This window comes from Triturus cristatus, chromosome 3_1, assembly GCF_964204655.1.
Source record: "Triturus cristatus chromosome 3_1, aTriCri1.1, whole genome shotgun sequence".
Lineage (NCBI taxonomy): Eukaryota > Metazoa > Chordata > Amphibia > Caudata > Salamandridae > Triturus > Triturus cristatus.
Window position 1 is genome coordinate 858744580 of NC_140583.1, and position 22213 is coordinate 858766792.

At 44.2% G+C, this 22213-nt stretch overlaps 1 protein-coding gene across 4 annotated transcripts in view; it reads left to right on the forward strand.

Annotated features, from left to right (window-relative positions):
• The first annotated feature begins 3865 nt into the window (after positions 1-3865).
• LOC146861186 (neurabin-1-like) overlaps positions 3866-22213 on the forward strand; it is a 611401-nt gene continuing 593053 nt past the window's right edge. For 3 of the 4 annotated variants that reach the window (XM_085645286.1, XM_085645285.1, XM_085645287.1), the window contains exon 1: positions 3867-5245. In XM_085645286.1, the coding sequence (XP_085501412.1) occupies positions 4019-5245 (1227 nt within the window). In that variant the 5' untranslated portion in view covers positions 3867-4018. Of the gene's footprint in view, positions 5246-22213 lie in introns of all 4 variants that reach the window. The other variant, XM_085645289.1, reaches the window with a different exon arrangement.

A 22213-nucleotide genomic window follows, 5' to 3' on the forward strand; every position in this document is an offset into this window, starting at 1 on the left:
AGGGCACGCAAAGGCTGAACAATTTGGGAGTAACCTTGGATGAATCGCGAATAATACTCCGTTAATCCTAAAAAAGATTTTAGGGAATCTTTATCAGATGGAATAGGCACATTTGATATTGCCTGAGTGAGAGAGAATTTTGGTTTTATACCACTTTCTGACAGTGAGTGTCCTAAATAATCTACTTCTTTTGCAAAAAATTTGCACTTATCCTTCCCTAACGTCACACCAACTTCCTTGAAGCGAGATAGAACTGCCCTCAAAGTGTGTATATGATCCTCTTTGTTTTTTGAAAAAATAAGGACATCATCCTGATATGCTTGTACAAATGGTATATCTCTAAGAAGATCATCCATGAACTTCTGGAAAACACTGGCTGCAGAAGCCAATCCAAAAGGGAGTCTTAAATATTTATATGCTCCAAAAGGAGTGATAAAAGTAGTAAGTTCAGATGAGACTGGTGACAAGGGGATCTGATGATAAGCACTACGCAAATCAAGCAAAGTAAAGAATTTTGACCCTGATATACCAGTGAGTAAATCTTGGATTTTAGGAAGAGGATGGCAATCAATACTTATATTCTGATTTAGTGAGCGAAGGTCAGCACATAAACGAATACTAGAATCCTTTTTCTTAACAATAACTATAGGACTGACCCATTGTGAAGAGGAGGTTGACTCAATTATACCTTCAGAGACCATTCTATCCAATAATTTTCTAAGGTCATCTTTAACATTCAATGGAATTGTCCTTAATTTGTGCATAACGGGTACTGCACCAGGTTTAAGTCTGATCAAATGCTCGTAGTTCTTAATTTTCCCAACAACCTCTTTGAAGACATCTGGAAATTCTGAAATAATGCTACCTGTTAGATCATTTAAATCCTCTGACACTAAAGAAACAGAAATATCATTGATCTGTACAGGTGAATCTGAACCTGGAACTAGCTTTAGTCCCATTTTTGCAAGATCTTGCCAACCCACAATACATTTTCCCTCAATTGCAACATATATTTTCGTAAAAGTGCACCTTCCTAAACATTTCACATCACCCATAAAATAACCCAACATGTCAATGTCTTTACCACCATAACCCTTTGGAACAATGTCCATAGGATGTAATTTCATAGAATGAGATGGCCAATGGAGATGAAATAAAATATCAGAAATTATGGTTACAGGGGCACCAGAGTCTGCCATCATGGTAAAACAAATGTTATTAATCATCACTTCACACGTAGGTTCTTTTGCATGACTATTTTGTGATAACTCCACATCAGTATCAATTGCCAGAATTATCTTTTTCTCCAAAGGTTGTGATGAAATAGTTACGGTGTTGACATTCAAGTTTTGTAGATCCACCTCTACAGAAGCAATATTTGCATCTGGAAATTCTTCCATGGAAGAAACAGCACTGACTTGAACAAATCTCTTTCCCTTACAAACCGTGTAAAAATGTCCAATCTTTTGACAATTTGAACATTTTTTTCCAAGTGCCTGACAAATTGGACTGTTTCCAAGATGCGTTCTTGAACCACATCTATAGCATGAAGACATCATTCTTCTTTGAAATGGTTTTGCAAAGGGTCTTACAAATTTGCTTTTTGCAGCAATGGCATTGACTTGCGACTCATTCTGCAAACTTGTATTGAAGTTCATCTCTTGTGAAATACACTGTGATGACACTATAGAACGTTCAATGCTTTTGGCCATATCTATCACTTCTGATAACGTTGGATCACGACAACTTAGAATTCTTTCTTGAATTTTTTTATGATAACATTTGTAAACAAACTGATCCCTGATAACTATATCAAGATATGCTCCGAAATTGCATTCTGCTGCTAAATTCCTGAGAGCCGATATGAACTCTTCAACCGTCTCATTTGGCTCTTGTTTCCTTCTCATAAAATTGTACCGTTCAAGCATTACGTTTGGCTGCTCCAAAAACTTTTTATTTAATCTCTGGACTGCGTCAGAAAAAACATTCCACCCTTCTCCAGTGCCAGGAGGAGGAATACCAGGGGGAAGGTTGTCAAAGATTTCTCTCCCCGCTTTTCCCAAATGACTGTATAAAATTGCCAACTTTCTTTTAGCTGAATAGTCATCTGCATCAATTGCAACCAAATAGCTTTGGAAACTGCGAAACCAGGTTTTCCATACTTCTTTTGGTTTACCAGGTAACGGAAGGAACTGATCAAGTAATACAATTTGATGATTTGCAGCCATTTTCTATATATTGTATCCCCCTTTTTTTTTAAACTATGTTTTCAATAGACTTGAATTACTAGATAGCGTTATTCATCACATGTATTGTAAATCTATGTAATTTATATATATTCATATACCTTTTCACAAGAAAAATGAATAAATAAATTAATTTCAAAGTACCTCTTTTTTTAAAAAAATAGAATGACACCTTTCTGTCATCAAATGTATCTTTTTCCTCTCATTTCGCTGTTTCTTGCGTGTATATCGGTGAATATGTGCCCTCTTTAAATACTTGTTCAACTTTTTACAAGCAATCTCCTTTCCGTAAGCTCCGTTGTCATGGAGACTGGTTTTTTGTAATCCTAAAATGGCCGCCGGACCGGAGCGTGCGTTACGAAGCGTTGTTTTGTTTTGGATCGTTGCTAAGTAACCACGTTGAAGCGTGTGCCGTCAAGAGAAAGCGTCCAGGAAATCAGTGAATTTGTTAAAATTTCGCCGATTGCTCTCCCGAGCAGCCACTCGTTCGCCGGAAAGCACCACCAATACCACGCGTTGAAGCCAATAAATTTGACTTTTCCTTTAAGCTGAGAAGAGCGTGCAAATATGGTGAAATCTTCCTTTATGAAAAATCGTCGCCAAAATGTGAAGTGAGGATCCAAGGAATAACATGCACCAAGTAAGTAAAATGTCTGCACAGGTAATCCTTGTTAGTGATGAAGTTTATTCTTCAAATCTTCATGAATAAAGGAAGTCACTGGAGCACGTCTGTTGTGGCAGCAAACCAACCGAAGAATAGCATTCTTCAGTTTGGAATGCTCTGCCACAACAGAGGCCAGACACGAGCTCCACTTGAAAGAAAACCTTCTTTCAAGAAGCGCGTGTAACAGAACTCAGAATGTACATCAATAAAAGGAATACAAAGTAAATTACAATTGCACAATAACAACTTACGTACTCTACATCTGTCCCCTTTAGTTTCTTTCCCGCCTGGTCGAAGAAGCATGTACTAGACGGCAGACCAGCCGAATATCCTCTCCTTCGAAGCAGGCCTTGACTGCCTGTTTACAAGTTCTGATACGTAATCTGTTAAAAGCGGGTTTTAATGTGGATCTTCTTTCCCTGGGTGTGCAACATAACGATGTGCGGGATGCGCCCGAGTGCTTGCTTACCAGTGGATGGGAGTAATTCAAGCATCCCTCCATCGCTTTTAGTACACTTTTCTAAAGAGTCAAGCATTGTAAATGGAGAGAATTGCTGTACATTTTACCCATAACAAAAGCGCTCTGGTTGGAATAGCCTTCACGTTGTTCATCACTCTGACCTGTTGCAAGGGGTAGGCTGCTGTCAGAAGAAGCCTCATCAGTTACAGACAAAACAGCCGACCCGGGTTATATTTTGTCCCGTCACTACTATTGCCCGTGTTGTGCCATGGAGCTGTAATAAAACTGCACAAACTGACAGTCTATGATTCGCTGAAAACTCAAACCTGCGACAGGTCCTTCAGAAGTCACTTTTGTAAATGTAGGAAAAGTGCGCCGACTCCCGGATCAGTCAGTAGCACCCAGCCCCTCCTGCGCAACAAGTGCCGCCGAGAACACCTCGAAAAAACTCAACAAAATGGCGATCACGTCAGCGCAGGCGCAGTGACGTGACGCTGCCCCCGGACGCCGACGCGCTCCCAACTCCAGTGCCTGGCCGGGGAGCGGCGCAACCTCGGGAAGCGTCTGTCTGCCACCTCGGGCGGACGTAAGAGTTGCGGTAGGGCCGCGAGGGACTGCCGGACTCTGCCTGAAAAGTTGTGTTTAGGGATGCTGAAGGCCGAGGTGAAGGGGGAGCGCACCCTGCGGAGCGCCTCCCCGCACCGGAGCGCTTATAAGTCGGACTTTCATGCTATCAAATGTTCCTTCGACGGGATGAAAGCGGACAAAGTGCCCCGGCCAACGGGGCCGCCTCCCCGGCTAAGCGCAAACGGGAGTTCGGGCGAGCTCCCCCGGGGCCGGGCGAGCTATGGCAACCGGGTGCACAAGATCAAGAACCTCTTCATGCAGCTGAGCTCTTTGCCAGCTGAGGGTGCCGAGACGAAGTTAGCACGGGCTGAGGTCCCCCCGTCGCCCACCACCCCTGAGCCCCCTGCCGGCCCAGAGGAGCCCGAGCTGGACAAGGCGGCGCTGGCTGAGAAGTTTTCGGAGACGCGTCGGCTGTTTGAGCGGACCAGTAGCCGGCATCAAAGCATTTCGGAGAGCAAGTCCCCCTCCCCGGGTCGGGAGCCCGACTTGAGCCCGGGCACTGCCTTCCCCCGGCTAGCGGGCTCTGAGCCAGCCGCCCCCGAGGAGCCCCGGGCGCGGACAGCTCCCAATGCAGGCCCCATTTCCCGCAGGCTGGAGAGCTTCATGGGGGACAGCGATGGCGAGGAGGGTCGGACCCCGGCCACCGTGACGGGCTCCGCCGTTCGGACCAGCTCTAGTCAACCATCCGAAGGCACTGCTCCGGCCCGCAGCCTTCCCGACAAGAAGCCGAGCACGGAGCAAGAACCCGTTACTGCCCAGCGGAGCCCCCCTCCGCCCCCGGTCGGCCTCCCGCAGCCACAGGTGGCTGTGGTCCGGGCCGAGATGGTGGTGCTGCTCAATGAGACTTCGGAAAGCGATGAGGAGCTGGAAAACGAAGTGTTTGAGCAGCATGAGCGGGCCCTATTAACCGAGAAGCCGTCAGTCAAGGGGGCGGGTGATACCCCCACAACTCCCACGGAGGGGCCCGCGGAGAAGGCGCCCCCCATGGCCGAGGCGGAGGAGAGCGACGAGGACAGCGATGCCGATGAGCCGCGGAGTTACTCCCCGTACTCCGCTGCCGTCGCCTGCGGGATTGAGAATGCAGCTTTCGAAGACTCCGAAAACCAAGGAGTTTACAGGAAAGGGGCCCCCGAGGGCGAGGATGACAGATACGGCAGAGATTATTACGAGGAAGTGCCGGGATTGTCAGAGGAGGAGGATGAACTGGACCCCAAAAGGAAAGTCAAGTTCTCCACCGGTCCCATCAAGGTGAGTTTTTGTTGTTATTGTTGTTGACTTTTGTTACAAGTATTTTTTTTTATGTTGTCCTATTTGTTACAGGTTATCCTAGACCGGTTGTATGTACTACGTGCAATGATGCCTTGATCGTGTTCTTGTAGTGCATTACTTTAACAACATGTAACCAACGGGACGATTTGCATAAAACATGATCTAAACAGCTACAAACACACTGACCTGACTTTCTGCATTCCACACTAACGAGTAGACACGCTGCACCCAGGTTGAATCCGCGGTTATGGGTATTTTGGAGTTTTGCATGCCAGTCAGTCAGTAAAGTGCGTTTAACGTTAATTCGTAAAAGAGTTTGAATCGTCAGCGTATTTCTCAGGTGCCAACGTAAGTTTTACTTTAAGGTACCCTCCTGTACTTTGACGGACGCATTAAATTGGCATCCAATTAATTGAATCTCTCGGATCTGCTGATATGTTTTAATTTTTTTAAATCCAGTTTTGAAGCCTGTTACTGATCCTGCAGCCTATAACATATGCAAATAACGAATGTTTCGTTTAGGTTAATGGAAACCATCTTAGCATAATGCTTCAGACTGCATGTTATTTCTGTATAATATATGGCACTCTTTTTGTGAAGTTAGATGTTTTAGTGTTTTTTTAATTTATTTGGTGTTTTTGGAACACGAGTGGCTTTTTTAAATGGGTAGTGTAATGTGGTTCTTACTAAACGCATTAGCTTTATTACAAAACAGATTTGTCTGCGTTTTGAGCAGCTTGTCCCTCATGCACTTGTTACATATTAATACGTTCTGTCGGTTTATTTTTACCCAAATGCCCTCAGTCCTTTTACAGTTAAGTCCACAGTTCTGTGGGCAGCCTCTTGGAGGCCACCCTTTCGCCTCTTACTCCACCCCAAACCCTGTGCAAAACGCGGAATAATCCAGCACATTCACTTGCCAATATCTGTGGAAAACACCACGTCACCTTAGCACTTTATGTAAAAAAGATCGGTGCGAGTACTTGTATGCATGCGGTATTCCCCCTAGATGCTAGGTTATAACCAGGTCAGGAAAGGCAAGCCATCCAATCACAGGAAGAAGAAACATGGAGATAAAACCACCAAGGTGCATTGAACTCAGACTATGGATCTGCACACCCTGTGGCCTTCATGGTGCCTGGAAACCTTCAAAAGGTTTATTGTGTTCTCCACAGGCCCCACACCCAAGTAAGTACTGGACTGTTAGACTCTCCCTTACCGAGGTCGAGATACGTTCTGGAAATGATCATGTGATCCCAGTGGCATCAGCTCGTGTAAAGTGACTGTATATTACTGAATGTGTATATTACTCATTCTTTATTATTTTTAACTCTTAAAAGACTCCGTAGCGAGGTGACTGCAGAAAAAGATGTCCATGCTAATCTTAGTCTCTCTCCTTATGTTATATGGCTTGAAAACCCTAGTTTGTCTCTAGACTTCTTTAATATTCACTATCATACATCTTTCATTGACATTACCCGCAATTTAACATCTTAAGTATCTCCTATTCCAAAGTCTGAGGACAGAGTTTTTGGCAGGTGTCCTTCTGACCTATCAACACAGCTTACAAATACGAACAAGTTCTCTCGGAAACAAGTATTGGTCTGGAAAAACGCTAACTTGGTTCCTCTCTGACCAACCCAGCATACTTGTCTCCCCTTCAGGTCATCAGTGTGTAAAATGAACACTAGAAAAAGCGGAATCCAAGACATCTCGCACAGAAGTTGCTGACTTGTAATTGTGAGTAAGATTCTCAGCTGCAGTCTCTGGTGGTAATGCATTATAGGGCATGAAGCCCATCTAGTCGTCATTATTCAATTGAAGAAATCCGTCCTTGCAACATGACCTACGTGGATATGTTGGCTTTTTTCATTTAGTTGTGTCCTCTCTAGAAAACAAGATCGCCCCAACTTCACAGCTTTACAATAGCATGGCACGGGAGCATATATCAGTACCTGTTGGATGGGGCAGACTGATTGCAAAATACCATTAACAGTTGGTCATAGCATGGAATTCCTGGCGTAGGGGCTCACAACTCATAGTAGACTTGTTGCCACTCAAGAATAATGGGGTTTGATCGCTTGCTTAAAAAGGTGCAGTTGTAGTCCCATGGATGAATCAGGGATTTGATGCATACTAAATAACAAACTGGAAGGAGGCAGTGAGCTATGCTCTTTGAGATATTGGTGTTGTAATGGTATTGATTCATTTTGGAGGGTGGTACTTGGTGTGTTACTGCTTAGCGGTGTAATGGGTGCGAGAGCAGTAATAAACTGGATTCAGTACGAGACTGAAAGCGTTGCACAGCCCCCACTTTCTCAATGCTTTTTTCTCAGTTGGAATGTGTACTCCTTGCAACAAGCAATGTTTTATGCATTCATGCTAACTGCGTCAGAAGTCTAGAATGCAGTGTTTGGTAAATGTCATCAGCTTGTCCATACCTTTCTTTTTATTGGTGTAAACACACAAGGCAGCACAATCCAACCAGGTGTTGGAACTGTGTGTGTGAATCATTTCGAGGTCCATTGTCCTCCTAGCCGATCATTTGAGCATGCGTGCGTCTCAATTGCTCAAAAGAATTGACTTTAACATAAGGAATTCACGTTGGCATTTAACCATTGTGAGGAATGCAAAAGCTCATATGTTGCAGTTGGACTGTTACCGTTTCAAAGTGACTGGTGTGTTTGAATGGTCATAAGTAAGCCATAGCTAGGCGGTGGCTGTGCCATTTTTCTTGAAGTCCAAGGTATATCTTAGCATTTCAGACATTACTTGGGGTGTTCAGTGGAGTTTGATTACTTTTAGAGATTACTCTTTCCCTCTCCTAAGGTGGCACTTAAAATAAATGCTTCAGTTTTAGGGCTGGTTGGCCAGTCCTTTAGTTTGCAATTTTCTCCACTTATTGTTTTGCTTTAATTTCTATCCCTTATCCTTAAGAGGATACAGCAGCTCTCAAGGCACTTCTAACTGGTCACTTGCCTTTTAGTTCTTGTGCATCCCACATGGCCATGTCTCTAACCCAGGAGACTATTATGGAATGTTGTTGTCCAAAGTGTATCTCTATTTTACCATTCCATTTTAGCCAACATGTTGGTTCTCAATTGGGCGGTCATGATGAACTGTGCACCATACTTCTGCAAGATGGACACTTGCTGCTGTATTTAGTTTCATTATAACCACAATATATCCACCATGTTTGTATGGCAGCATGGTTTTCTACTTCTATTCTTTTCATATGTTTCTGAGTCTGTTATATTGCAGTGTGTCAGAGGGCGAATGCAAGAATGAGTCAGTGGTTGGGTAAATAAACGCATGAGTGCACGTTAGATGACTTATTGAGCACCTAAACCCATCAACGACACAACACTTTCATCCATGAGCCAGGCCTGTTGGAATCGCCAGTGCTTATTTGATACTTTTCCAGCTTAGGCAAAAGCAGCCGCGCTGGCTTTAAAGTGATAAAAACCATTTGGGTAAGCAGCACATTTAAACAGCATTTAATGCCTGTGTGTTTTTTTTTTTTTTTTTTTACAAATTTTGGTACGAAAAAGCCACACCTATTGGCTTGTTAGTATATCCAGTTTAGAATGTACTTAGTTTCTGTGTCCCATGGTCATTATGTGGCTCGATTTAGGTTATGCATTCTATTTAATGTGGTGTAACATATTCTATTTCCGCGGTGAGAATGACTGTTGGTCAATTGTATTTAATTAAATGCAGATTAATTTTTTTATAAATGGAAATTTGTCATTCAAAGTAAAAAAAAATGCTGCATCTTAATAATTGAAAGTTGAAATAATATCAATCTCCATTCCAGGTGTTATATTTGTATGTTTTTTTGCTTCTTTATAATCGTTTGCTAATATATTTACTAAACTAGTAATAGAAAAAGTGACTTCCAAGTTTAAGAAAACGAGTGCATCGAGCTTTTAAATTTAGCAAGGCTGATTTGTGTGGGGAGGGGACTTGTGCGTTTTTATGTGCTTGCTCGATTCGGGGTTTTGAATGGGCACTTCTTCTCTTTCCTTGCATGTGAGCTTGTCTCAATTCCATCTCGCCAGCAACATGCTACAGACATTCCTGGCATTCCCAACGAAGGTATTTAACTCCTGCTAACTGTCAAAAAACAAGCACTCAAGATCTTTTCAGTGCATCCACTCTAACTTAAAAAATTTTCTCGTGCATGTCTATTCTTTTTAGCATAAAAAGTAAAGCGCATACTTTAGGAATGCCTTTTATTTCTAGGCGTGGAAGGTAAGCTCTGCTCTGTCGGCAGTTCGCAGAGTTTACCCGCTCCACCTGCGGCGCAGAGTTCCGGGAAAAACTCCACCAAACACAGGATAGCGGAGTTTTTCTCAAGCATTGCCTGCCAGCGTAAAGTTGGAGAGCGAGAGAATTGAGCATGAGGGCGATTCCCGGTGCAATTTCTCAATGCAGGTGGGCGCTACCGCTAGCATTGAGAAAGCTTCTGCCCAAGTAGAAAATCTACTCCAGCGACGGGAAGAAGCAGCGTTCTCTTTTTAGACCCTCTTAGAAGAGCTTGCATGTTCTGTTTCCAAATTAAACTGTGGAGATATCTGCAATTTTATGATTTGTGACAAGCCAATGATGAGGATATAGATTTGATTGTTAACTTGTGAAATATTATCTGTAGGTAAGGGCTATGGTGTTGGTCACACCCTCTGACACATCCTGGGATAGAGGATTTTCACTTTGATAATCATTGCTACCAGTTTAGGAGGGGGTGTATATTGTTTTACCCAGCACAGTTTTTCAATTTTTCTAATATTGTGACTCTTTAATTGATGGGAGCATTGTGAGTAATGTTATGCTCAATATATCAGATCCAATTCGGTTATTATTAAAGGCTATGGGCCTGATTGGTTAATTTGGGAAAAGTTGTGCAAGATGGTTCAGGTTTTCTCTTTTTATTAAAACCTACCGCAAAGACAGATTTTTTTTTTTAAATTTTTTTTTTTTTATTAATCATAAATTAAAACCAATAGACCTTTTAAGGTTGGATTGTGAATTTACTGTGTTAATGCCTGTAGACGGGTATTGTGTTGCATTGGAGCTCTCGGGTAACTTTAGTAGCCAGGGGTTTGGTTATTCAATTTGACAAACCTTATGATAGAAAATGTTCACAGTGGTAATGTTAGGAAGGACTGACCGGTTTAGTTGTCTGTCAGGCTCTTAAAAGCAAAATACATGAAAAATACATACACATACCAAGAAGACCCTCAGGGCAGCCCTATTCTGCTGTTCGTCTATTAAAATGTGGTTCACTTTCTGCTTCTGCCTGTGGGAGCAAATTGCATGGGGCAATGGGTCAGAATATTTCAGCTGTTGGCTCTGTTGCCCTGTGGAGGTTGCCATTTTGCCTGACCACATGCATATCCATCTGAAAATGAGTGTGCTCAGTACTAAGTTTGGCAGGCCAATCCTTTAATTTTCAGTTTTTTTTTTCTTTAATGGATCCCTTTTCATTTCTTTCTCTCTTCCGTATTCAGTTTTTTTGGGGGAATTTTTTATATTCGACTGCCCCACAGCTCCCAAGATGGTGCTGCCAGGCTGCTTGCTGTTCATTTAATCCGCATTCTGCTATATCAAGTGGCCACCGTTTCTCATCTGGACGCCCAGCTTGGAATGGCATTGTCCATAGTGAATCATTGTTTTATGGCTCTAGGATGTCCATCAAGAAGCGTTTTGTTGGCCCTCTTATATTGATAAGACGACGATGCATCGTGCACAGTACCATTCCAAGATGGTTCGCTGTTTACTGAGGTCCATCTTGGAATGGTATTCAGCATAGTGAATCATTGTTTTACCAATCCAAGATGAGTAACATGATGCTTCTGTACATCGCAGTTATATTGGAACTTTATAACGGTGATACACAATGTACAGTGCCATTGGAAGATGGTGGTCCGCTGCTATGTATAATTTTTTTTTATTGCAAGCCTATGCCTACCTCTCTTAGGCAGTGGCATCTTTTCTTTTTTGCTCTTTTTTATTTATTCAGTTAATGTTGTGTATGCTTTTTGACTTGTCTTTTTTGTGGCTGGGTAAGTGGGTTAATGCAAGAATGAATTAGTGGATGGCTGAATACATAGATGGTTGACAGTGCACTTGTGATTACTTATTGGGTGCTTAACTTCACCTGTGAATAAAGAGACACTCATGTATAAGTTAGACTATTTTGTGGGGCCAGGTCTTGTTTGCAGAAGTCTTCTGCACTATTAGTGGGTTTTAACTTCATGAAGTTGCCATACCCTGCAAACTTTAAAAAATACAATTTTGCAAAGATGCATTGCAAAATTCTTTGCCTGCCCTCACTATATGTTAAGATGAATAGTTCTGCACTCTGCATTGCTAGATGTTTTGACTATTATTACATTTGTTGTATGGCTCTGCAGTGGGACTCCTTGTCCAGGTATCCGGTTCAACCATCTTCATTTTCCTGTGATTGTATTTAGTATATTGTGATTTATGGTTTGAGTTAATCAACAGAATGAGTAGTTTTCTAAATCAATTTGACGCTCTTGCAGCACGTGCAATGTAATGATCAAGGTAGGCCATCCCCTTGGGGACTAGGTCAAATTCGGAAAGCAAACATATCTCAATCGGGGTGCTCTCACATGATATGCCAAACGCACGCTCTGATTTAATTATCTATATAAGCACACAGTCATTAAAAAATATGCTACATTTTGTGCCTAAAGCCAAAATGTACTCCGTATTAGATGTTTTTCTATCACAGATGGTGATAGTGTGCTTGGAGAAAAAGCTATCTGTTACTAAGTCACTATGCAGAGTCGGTGACAAAACTGAAATAAAAAAACACACTGCATTCTCCCACCAACCATGTGATAACAAATAATATTGTCAGCGTGGTGGTATTTACAGTGTATACAATATTTCACATGTTTTATGCAGAATGTGGGCATCAGTTGACGGTGATTTCAAGAGGAGTTCATTGGGATGAAAAAATATGTTAGTCACCATAAGTTGGTCACCACGTAGTCCTTGAGATCTTTGTTAGGTACTGAAAACAACATCGCGTAAAATGATTGCTTCCTTTGTCTAGCCATCCATAGGGGAGGAAGATCTTCATGTTCACCGCAAGCCTGTGTGGTCTGTGCATTGACCCTGAAGTTTTCCAGAAACTTCATCTTGAGGTAAAATGAGTTGGATGTGTTGAATGCACAGAAGAAACAAAGAAGCAAAACCACCCACCTTCAAATATCTGTTTAAGGCAAAGTGTTGGCCACGGAGAACAATGACTAACTTAGCCGCCTTCATAGGAAGGGACAGAGGTAACCATTCCATTAGGCCAGCCGTTACAAATGGCCTTTTAATACCATTTGGTGAGGCCAGTAACTGCAGTTACTAGACCTTTTGGGATTACAAGTCCTACAGGAACACCATGGATTGAGTGTGTTTGATAGCAGGTAAGCAATCTTTGTGAAAATCCTAATTGAAAATCTGGAGTAACATGCAGAAATCAATGCAAACTTGGATTTCTGTGTCGTGTGATTTGAGGTAATATAGTTTTACTCCCTTACCTAACCCTCCCGCCTCCTGACAATTACAAGTCTACTCAGTACTGTAATTCCAGGAGTGAGGAGGATTCATGCAGATTGCTGACCCACTTGTAAGGGGCTTTTAAGTTGGCTAATGGTGATGTGTAGGAAGAAGATGCAGTTGCTTGAGTGCTGTTCTGTTGCAACTACCCAAGTCAAAATTTGGACACTGGAGGAGAGACCTATGCTCTAAAATAACTTTTTGGAAACCTCCTGAAAACTAGTCTATCATATTGCAAGACTTTCAAAATTCATTGTTCACCTTCATAAAATGTATCTGGTAAATCTGTGATTCATAGGAAAAGTCTTAAGTCGACGCTCTGTCTGGAGATTGAAGTTATTCAAGTAACTGTATTTAAGTTGCCTTCCTTTGCCGGTAAGAACGTACCCATCGTGCATGGGTATTATTAGCTGCAAGTCCTTCTTTGGCTTTGTAAATTTTTATGACATTTTGAGAGAGTTTGAGACTCTGAATCATGGAATCAGGACTCTTTATCAAAAAAACCTTGTCACCAAGCCTTCTGCCCCACAGGCCTCAGGAAGAAGGTTCTCTGTTTTTAATTGCAATTTTCCATTGCGATTCAATTTCAATCTTTTGTAGTGCTCCACATTACTGTGTAGCCCTATTGTTTCATCTCCCTAGTCCCCCTGACTTTAAAGTACAACACGACTTCCATTATCAGGTGTATGGTAATGACCATAACAAACAGTACTTATTTGTTACTAGATAGTATTTGATGGATTTATTTTTCATTGATACTTTGTTAACCTCAGCAAAAACAATTTTGCAAAGGTTAAGATTTTAATAACCATTGTTGGTAGAAAAATTGAAGCTGTAAGTTCAGTGTAACTGAGCGGGGTCGCAAAATGAATGAGTGTCTTGTAAAGTTTTTCATTTTTGCGTGTAATTGCGAAAAGTAAGGACTGACTGCTAATGTGTTTTCAGATCATTTGTTCATCACTGTCTCTACATATTTTACCTTCCATTTTAGAGTGTGCGTGCCATTTTTTTTAAAAGAGATATGTGAGGAAAATATGCATGCATTTAGCAAGTCAACAGTGTTGGCTTTGTTGTCAATATTGGTCCTGAAGAGAGTCCCCGGTGAAGGGATTCGAAACGCGTAGACCTATTTAGACCTATCTTCGCCCTTGGCCAATCATCTGTCAAAACAACTAAAAATAAATGTTTAGAAGTACTGCAAGTGTTAGTTGTTGATGGCCTTATGTATCTTGTACATACAATTGTAAATTGTTTGTTTTACAGTGTTCAGTGAGCATTCTTTTGTTCATATTTGTGGATTTTTGAGTGTTGTTGTTGTCTGAGTGATTGAGGTACGCTAGTGGTGTTGTCATTTATATGTGTTAATGTAATGTACACATTTGTAATCTGTTTTTTTGATTATTTAATGCTTTAATCACTTCTATATAACCGTGCAAAATAATAAGAAAATTTGCAAAAATATTTTTGATTAAAATCAACCAAAAAAATGGGCAGTAATGGACGTGTTTAATTCAGTTCATGTTTAAAAACTTTTTTGAAATTTCAGTGCAGCATTGGCACTCTCTTTGTTTTGTTGTCAAGACAGCACGGAAAGGGGCATTTACCAGACTATGATTAAGTTGAAGTGTGCTCTATTGAAGCTAATATTGCTGCAGGATTAATCTAATATGGACACTGTCAATGGTGAGGAATTGTCTCCCTCAGTGGTTCAAATGAGATGGGTTTTTCTCAGAAATGGCAAGCTCATCAAACCTGTGTGTTGGAGATAGTTGACCAAAATGGAACACACTGCTTCTTAGTGATGTGTACACCCGATGTACAGATGTATGCTCCTCATTAGAAGTCCTTATCTGTGATATGCACCTTGTCTGCAATAGCATATGCTAGACAAACAACATTTTACAGTAATTGTCATTATTGTATTTTATTTATTTTTATTTATAAAGTTTTATATAGCGCGAACAAGATCCCAAAGGATAGCCGAGCGATTTACAATCGAACTAGAAGGACAATAATGTAAACCACAACAAGTTAAAAACACGAATGATCATAAGGTACATGAAAATTCCAAATGGAAGTTATGTTAAACAATTGAACAGGGTAACGAAAGAGGGACACAGTATGTCAAAAAAGTGTAGTAGTAAATGTTGGAACAGTGGAAGTAGGAACAATGTCAGCGGGCCAGAGAGCCTAGCCCAATTACTAAAGGAGTTTATTCATCAGGAATCTTTTGACTTCCAATTTGAACACCGTTGTTCTGGAGATTCTGCGTATTTCTGGTGGGAGAGAGTTCCATATCTTTGGAGCCGCGCCAGAGAAGGCTCTGTGACAAGTTCTCTTTTTGTTAAGGATAAGTGGTTTCAAGAGTAAGGTAGTGGCGCTTCTAGAGGCTCTTACACCGCAGGATAGTTCAAGTTTTTGTGGCAGGTACCTGGGCGTATTGAAGTGGATGGCTTTGTGCGTCATAGTGGCAATTTTTAGGTGGATTCGTGCTTCGTAGGGGAGCCAATTTAGAGTTTTTACGACTGGCGATATGCGCTCATTGCGTTTGGTGCCTGTAACCAGTCTAGCAGCAGCATTCAGTGAAGCCCTTAGCGGAGCCAGGGTGTATTTGGGCAGGCCACAGAGGGTAGCACTACCATAATCTAGCCTCGGTAGGACAAGCGCTTGAACCACCTGCTTGAAATCCTTAAGTGGAAGGAAAGGTTTGATATTTCTGAGTGTCCTCATCAAGTGGTTTGCTCCTTTACATGTATTGCTGATATGATCTTTCAGTTTCAGGTTCTTGTCCATGGTGACTCCTAGAGATTTGGCTGAGTCTACGATGAACGTAGTGCAGTTGAAAGCAGTGAGGTGGCTCAGCCAGAGGTCAAGATTGGGGGTGTGATTCTGAAGGGAGACGAGCAGGATTTCTGTTTTTGAGGTGTTGAGCAGGAAATGGTTCTCAGTTAACCAGTTTTGAGTATACGTTGGGGTGGTGAGTGAGATGATGTTTTCCGGGAATGAGATTTTCAAATAGTTGTGTGTCGTCGGCATACATGTGGAAAAGAATATCCATGGAGTTAAGTGAGTTAGCTAATGGTTCCAAGAAAAGGTTGAAGAGGATAGGAGATGAGGCAGATCCTTGGGGGACCCCCATGAGAACAGGAGAGGGCTGGGAGTTAGTGATTTGTCTTGACTCTTTGCGATCTGTGGTGGAGGAAGGACGAGAACCACTGTAGCACCTGATCACCAAAACCCATCCTGTTTTGCAGAATGGATAAGAGGTTGTCATGATTGACCGTGTCAAAAGCAGAGGAAAGGTCAAGGAGGATCAGGAGGCAGGATTCGTTTTGATCGAGAATCTTTAGAATGTCATCCATAACATGAATGAGGGCCGATTCGGTGCTGTACCCCGTCCAAAAGCCGGATTGATGCTGCTCTAAGAGATGGTAATTCTCAATGTGAGCAGAGTTGGGATTGAACGCATTTTTCAAGGAGTTTCGCAAGGGTGGGGTTGTTGGAGATAGGTCGGAAATTATTGAGATCGGTCCTATCAGCGTTAGGTTTTTTTAGTATAGGGGATACTTGAGCTGCTTTTAGGCAATCGGGGATTGTGCCTTGTGATAGAGACGCATTTACAATCCTTGTCCAGGTAGGGATAAGTGCGCTCTTGATTTCCTTGAAAATGGATGGGGGTAACAGGTCACTGAAGTGGTTGGAAAGGTTGATATTCAGGAGAATCTTTTTGATGTCTTGTTCACTGAATGGGGTAATGGTGTCCCAAGCCGCATTGTTCTTAGCGTTCAGGGGGATAGAGTTGAGCTTTTCAAAGAGGTCAGGTGGAGAGGGTGCCCTGGAAGAGAGGAGTACAGCCTTCTTAGCAGCGAGGTCAGAGGATATGAGTTTTGATTTCTCCATGAAGAAAGCAGCAAGTTCGTCACAAGAGGGTGGACTGCCTCCAGGTTCAGATAGGTTTGGACCTACAATTGATTGTTGTTTGCCCAATTCGAAAAGTTTCTTGGGACGGTTTGCTGCTTGATCTAATTGGCGTCTGAAATAGTTAGACTTGGCGTTCCTGATTTGTTTGTAGTAGAGGCTCCTAGCGTCTCTTAGGAGTTTAAGTTGGTGCGCGGAGGGATTTGATCTCCAGGAGCGTTCAACTGCCCTAAGGTTGCGGCGTTCCGTGTTTAGGTTATCATTATACCACGGTTTGGATATTTTTGTTGAAGCATTTTTAAGTTTGATTGGCGCAATGTCACTCATGATGTTGGAGATGGTCCAATTGTAGGAGTCAGTGAGTATCTGCACCTCAGTCAGGTCCGCTTGAGAGGAGAGGGCAGATGTACAGTGGGCGGCTAGCTCAACAGAGTTTATTAGTCTGAGGTCCCTTTTCCATATCTTTGATTTCTTTGGTTGAGCCTTCCACAACTGTACCTCCTTGTTGATATAAAAAAAGGATGCAGTGGTGGTCTGACCAGTCACATGGGGTAATAGAATCCAAGGTGACGGTCTGCCCTATGGAAATAATGAGGTCTCGAATTTTTCCTTTATTATGAGTTGGTTGGTCACAGTGCTGGGTCAGATCCTGATCAATTAGAAAGGCTTTAAGGCTTGAAACTGCAGGGTCTTTGGGGTTAGCCCAGTGAAGATTAAAGTCACCAAGGAAGATTTGGGACACAGCTGAGTCAAACATTGCTAGAAATGATTTCAAATAATTGCCCAATGAAGGAGAGATTGTCTCCCGGGGGGTGGTAGGTGTGAAGTTTGCAGACCGGCAGGTTCTTACTTGAGATGTTGAGACAGAAATATTCACAAGAGGAGGGCGCAGAGGACTCAACAGGAGAGATCGAAAGTATGTTTCTATGAATACAAGCTAAGCCCCCGCCCAGTTTCCCGGCTCTGTCTAACCTAATTATATCATGAGTGGGAGGTACTAGGATGTCTAAAATCGGAGTGGAAGCGGGATTTAACAAAGTTTCAGTGAGGATGATAATGTCTAAGTCCATGTGTTGTATGAGGTCGAAGATATCAGTGGTGTGTTTTCTTGCTGATCTTCAGTTTAGGAGTACACATTTAATTCGTAGTCTTTGTGGTGGGAGGAGTCTGGGTGATATTCACATGAGTGAGGTTGATCTTATTGCTGCCTCTGGGATTGCTAGGCGGTACTCTATTTGGGTTGGAAAGGATGGTTTGTATTTGTCTCGGCGGGCTCATGTTGGGGTTGGACCAATTAAGGTAAGAGTTGAGCAGGTCCTGTAGATCTGTGGACGCAAGGTAGGTCCCATATCTTCTAGGGCGAGAGGTGTCGTTAGGTAGGGGAATGGCTTTCAAGATGGAGGAAGGTAAAGGCTTGACCATTGGATATCTATCGCTAGAGGGAGCATTGGAAAGCTTTGCAACGGTGAGGAAAGATCTGAGCATGGGGAAAAGGTCATTCGAGAGGGCTTTCAAGCCATGTAGCTCAGACGTTAGAAGGTGCAACTGAAGAGAGATCTCATCTAGGCGAACAGCCAAGTCTGGGTGTTGAGCGAGAGGAGGAGGGTGTGAAAGGGAATCGCTCAGTGAGGGGAGGTCTCGGTGTCTACCTACAGGGTCCGAGGTGGTGAGAGGGAGATCCTGTTTAGGAAGATGGTCATTAGAGTCTAGCTGAGATCCAAGTGCTTTTGAAAGTGAGGTAGGTGTCTTAGGGCCTCATGTAGGTAAATAAATTTTACCGGTTCTTAAATACCGAGCCGTACCGAATCGGTAAATTAGAATCGGTAAGTTATATGTAGGTAAAAATTCGGTAACAGTTACCGATTCGGTAACATTCGGTAATCACGAATCGGAATTCACCGATTCGGAAAATACAGAGGTGGTATTTACCGATTCGGAAAATACAGAGGTGGTATTTACCGATTCGGAAAATACCGAGGTGGTATTTACCGAATCGGAAAATACCGAATCGGTATGTACGGATTCGGTAAATAAAATCACATGACTTGACGGAACAGCTAATCCTGTGCAACGACAGCCCACCCAACCAGGAAGTGGCCACACCCAGGCAGGTGTACATAATTAGCCGACCCTGGAGAGGCTTTGAGTGCAGGGAGCCGTTGCCTGTGCGAGCGGGAAAACGAACAGCATGTCCAGCCAGAGAACACAGAGAGACGGAGGGGAAAGGAGGAGGAAGCTGAAATTTAGCCCCAAGGAACTCCAGGTGCTGGTGGAGGAGGTGGTGAAGCAGCACCAGAAGCTGTTTGGAAGGCAGTCCCTGCAAGTGCCTGAGGCTGAAAAGCGCAACATATGGCTGGCCATCCAGGCGCAGGTCAATGCTGTGGGAGTGACCCACAGGGACACTGAGGTCCTCAAAAAGCGCTGGTATGACCTGAGGATTGTAACCAAGAGGAAGATGGGCGACATCCAGAAGGAGGCCAGCCAGACCGGAGGTGGAACCAACAGGGCACCTGCCCTCACCGAACTGGAGGAGCTGGTGGCGGCCACAATCGAGCAAGAGAGCGTCGTGGGCCTCGGGGACGCCGACAGCTCTGCCAGAGCCGCAACACACCAAGGTAAGACGAAAGCACAGCAATGTAGCCCCCCCACCCCTATCCCACATCCCCCATTGTGAAACGAGAATCACACTGCAGTCCACACGTGTCAGTGCAGACAGGCAATGCATTCCGGGAGATGTAGTCAGGGTAACACTAACCATGACGTAAATGTTACAGGGCAACAAGGCATGTCACGCACTCGAGGCACAAGGAGACAGAGGACATTTTGGAATGTGAAATGATTTATTGTGACGCTTGCAATGCAGCCCTTCGGGGACACTGAGCCAATGTTGTATTTCTGTCCACAGATGTGACATCATGCAGGACAGGGCATGCTGCAGGAGAGACGGCACACCGGCCACAAATATCACCTCTAGCCAGCACAAGTTCAGACCAGGGAGCAGGCCCACTGGCAGCCGCACCACCAACACAGCCAGCCTCGCCGCACCCAGAGCCAGCATCACCTCACCGAGAGCCAGCATCACCTCAACCAGAGCCAGCATCGCCACTCATGTTCGAATCACCGGCCACATCTCCGCTTGCAGGTGTGAGAATGAGGAGGCGTCCAGCAGCCAGGCTACGAGCCTTAGACACCTCGTCAGACGACAGCATGGGCCCAGAAGACCGCACCAGGCCCCAGGAAGGGAGCCATGCCACTGTGCCCCACACCTCACAGGCAGCACAGACGGGAGCAAGAGGGCGCCGCAGGTCACGTGTCCAGAGTCCACCAGCACCCATTGACGGCCATGGTGTCTTCTTGGGTCTCGAGGGCCAAATGTTGAAGCAACAGCGCCTGCAATCAAAGGCAGTCATGTCAGTCCAGAGGCACATGCGGGTGATGAAGACAACATTAGTCAACATGGACAATAACATTAGCGGCATGGCTGCGGGCATTCGGGACATGTCCCAGTCAATCCAGCAGTTGTGCAGCAAATTAGATGCTGACATCGAAGCACGGCGCCGGGAACGCCAGAGAAGGGACACTACCAGCAGGGCACTCAACCGTCTGGCAACTGCGACTTCTCTACTGTGCCGGCGCTCTGTGACGATGCAGGAGGGCCTAACACAGTGCTGCAGCGACCTGTCTCGGGGGATGGTGCAGGTGACAAGTGCACTAGGGGTGCTATTGACTAGTCAGGCGTCGACAACTGCTGCAGGGGATGCTGCGGAGAGCATCGACACCAGCAGCAGGAGCAGCATCACACCCCCCCGTCCCAGAAGCACGCAGGAGCAGCAGGCGGCTTGGGGTTGGCTCTAGTGAGGATGCACAGGCCGTGCAATCCACCACTGCAGCGCGTATGCGCAAACATTGATGTAGCCCTGCTTAGCCACTTCCCATTGGGTGACGTAACCCTGGACTTACTCCTTGTATAGATGTGATATTGCCAGATTGGCTTGTTCATGTGTTCATGGCGTGGTGCCACATTAAAACTACGTCATGACTTCTCACAACTCGCTGTGTCCCCTCACTTACTCAGAAATAGTTGCATGTGATCTCTGCCCGTCTCTCTCTCCCATCGATTGCAGTTGGCACTCTAGCTGCGTTGCCCTCTGGCTGGCCTGACTCATCCTCGTTGTCCTCAAAATATGTTAGTTCCACATCTGTACCTTTTTTCGTGGCAAGGTTGTGCAGCATTGCACAAGTGGCAATAATCTTGCAGCAGGTGATGGGTTTGTACTGGCGTGCGCCTCCGCTCTTGTGCAGGCAGCGGAACCTGCTCTTCAGTAGTCCAAACGTGCGCTCCACCACATTGCGTGTTGTTTTGTGTGCCACGTTGTATCGTCTCTCACTCTGGGTTGCTGGGTGTAGGTAGGGAGTGAGGATGAATGACCGGCATGCATATGCACTGTCGCCTAGATGAGTGAAAGGGAACCATCAGTAACATGCCTCTATACACTATGATTTGCAGGTTTCAAGGGGCGTCACTGTTACTCACCTAGCAGGTATCCCTCTCCAAATTCTCCGGCACTCAGTCGTGTGTAGATCCCACTATTCTGGAAGATGTAAGAGTCGTGGGTGCTCCCAGGAAACTTTGCAACAATATCTGTGATGATGTTCCCTGCATCACAGATCACCTGCACATTGATGGAGTGGGTGGACTTCCTGTTCCTGTAGATGTGCTCTGTGTCAGCTGGTGGACAGATTGGGATGTGTGTACCATCAATACAGCCGATGACATGGGGGAACTGTGCCATGTGATAAAAGTCTGTTTTTGTTTTCTGCAGTGCAGCCTGTGTGTTTGGGAAGCTTATGTAGTGGTGCATTCTCTGCATCATGGCATCCAGGAACTTCATGAAGAAACGTGACAGGCAACTCTGGGATACCCCACCCACCGCAGCTGTCACCACCTGATAACTGCCGGATGCCAGCAGATGTAGGCTGCAGAGCACCTGCACATGTGGGGGTATGGCGTGCGCCCTTCTTATTGGCTGGTCCAGGAGTGGGTGAAGGTCCCTGATTAAGTCCATGATGGTTTCGGGGTGTAGCCTGTACCTCTCATGTATCTCTGCATCAGTCAGCTGGAATAGTGTGATGCGCTGTCTGTAGATGCGTTCCTCCCGTCGCCAAACCCTCAGTCCTGCTGCCTGTAGACGTAGGCGCCTTGCAATGACGTACATAGCGGCCATGTTGTCCACGCTGTTGCATTTTGGGATTGCTTATCTGCACTGTTGATGGTTACCACCTGCTTTCAATCCGTGTTAATTACCGACTCTTATTTACCGATTTTCTTGGATTTCTTAATTACCGAGTGCTCCTACATGTCATTTTAATTTTTACCACTTCATATTTACCACTTCATATTTACCGATTCGTTAATTGTGTATTCGGTAACTCTGATTCGGTATT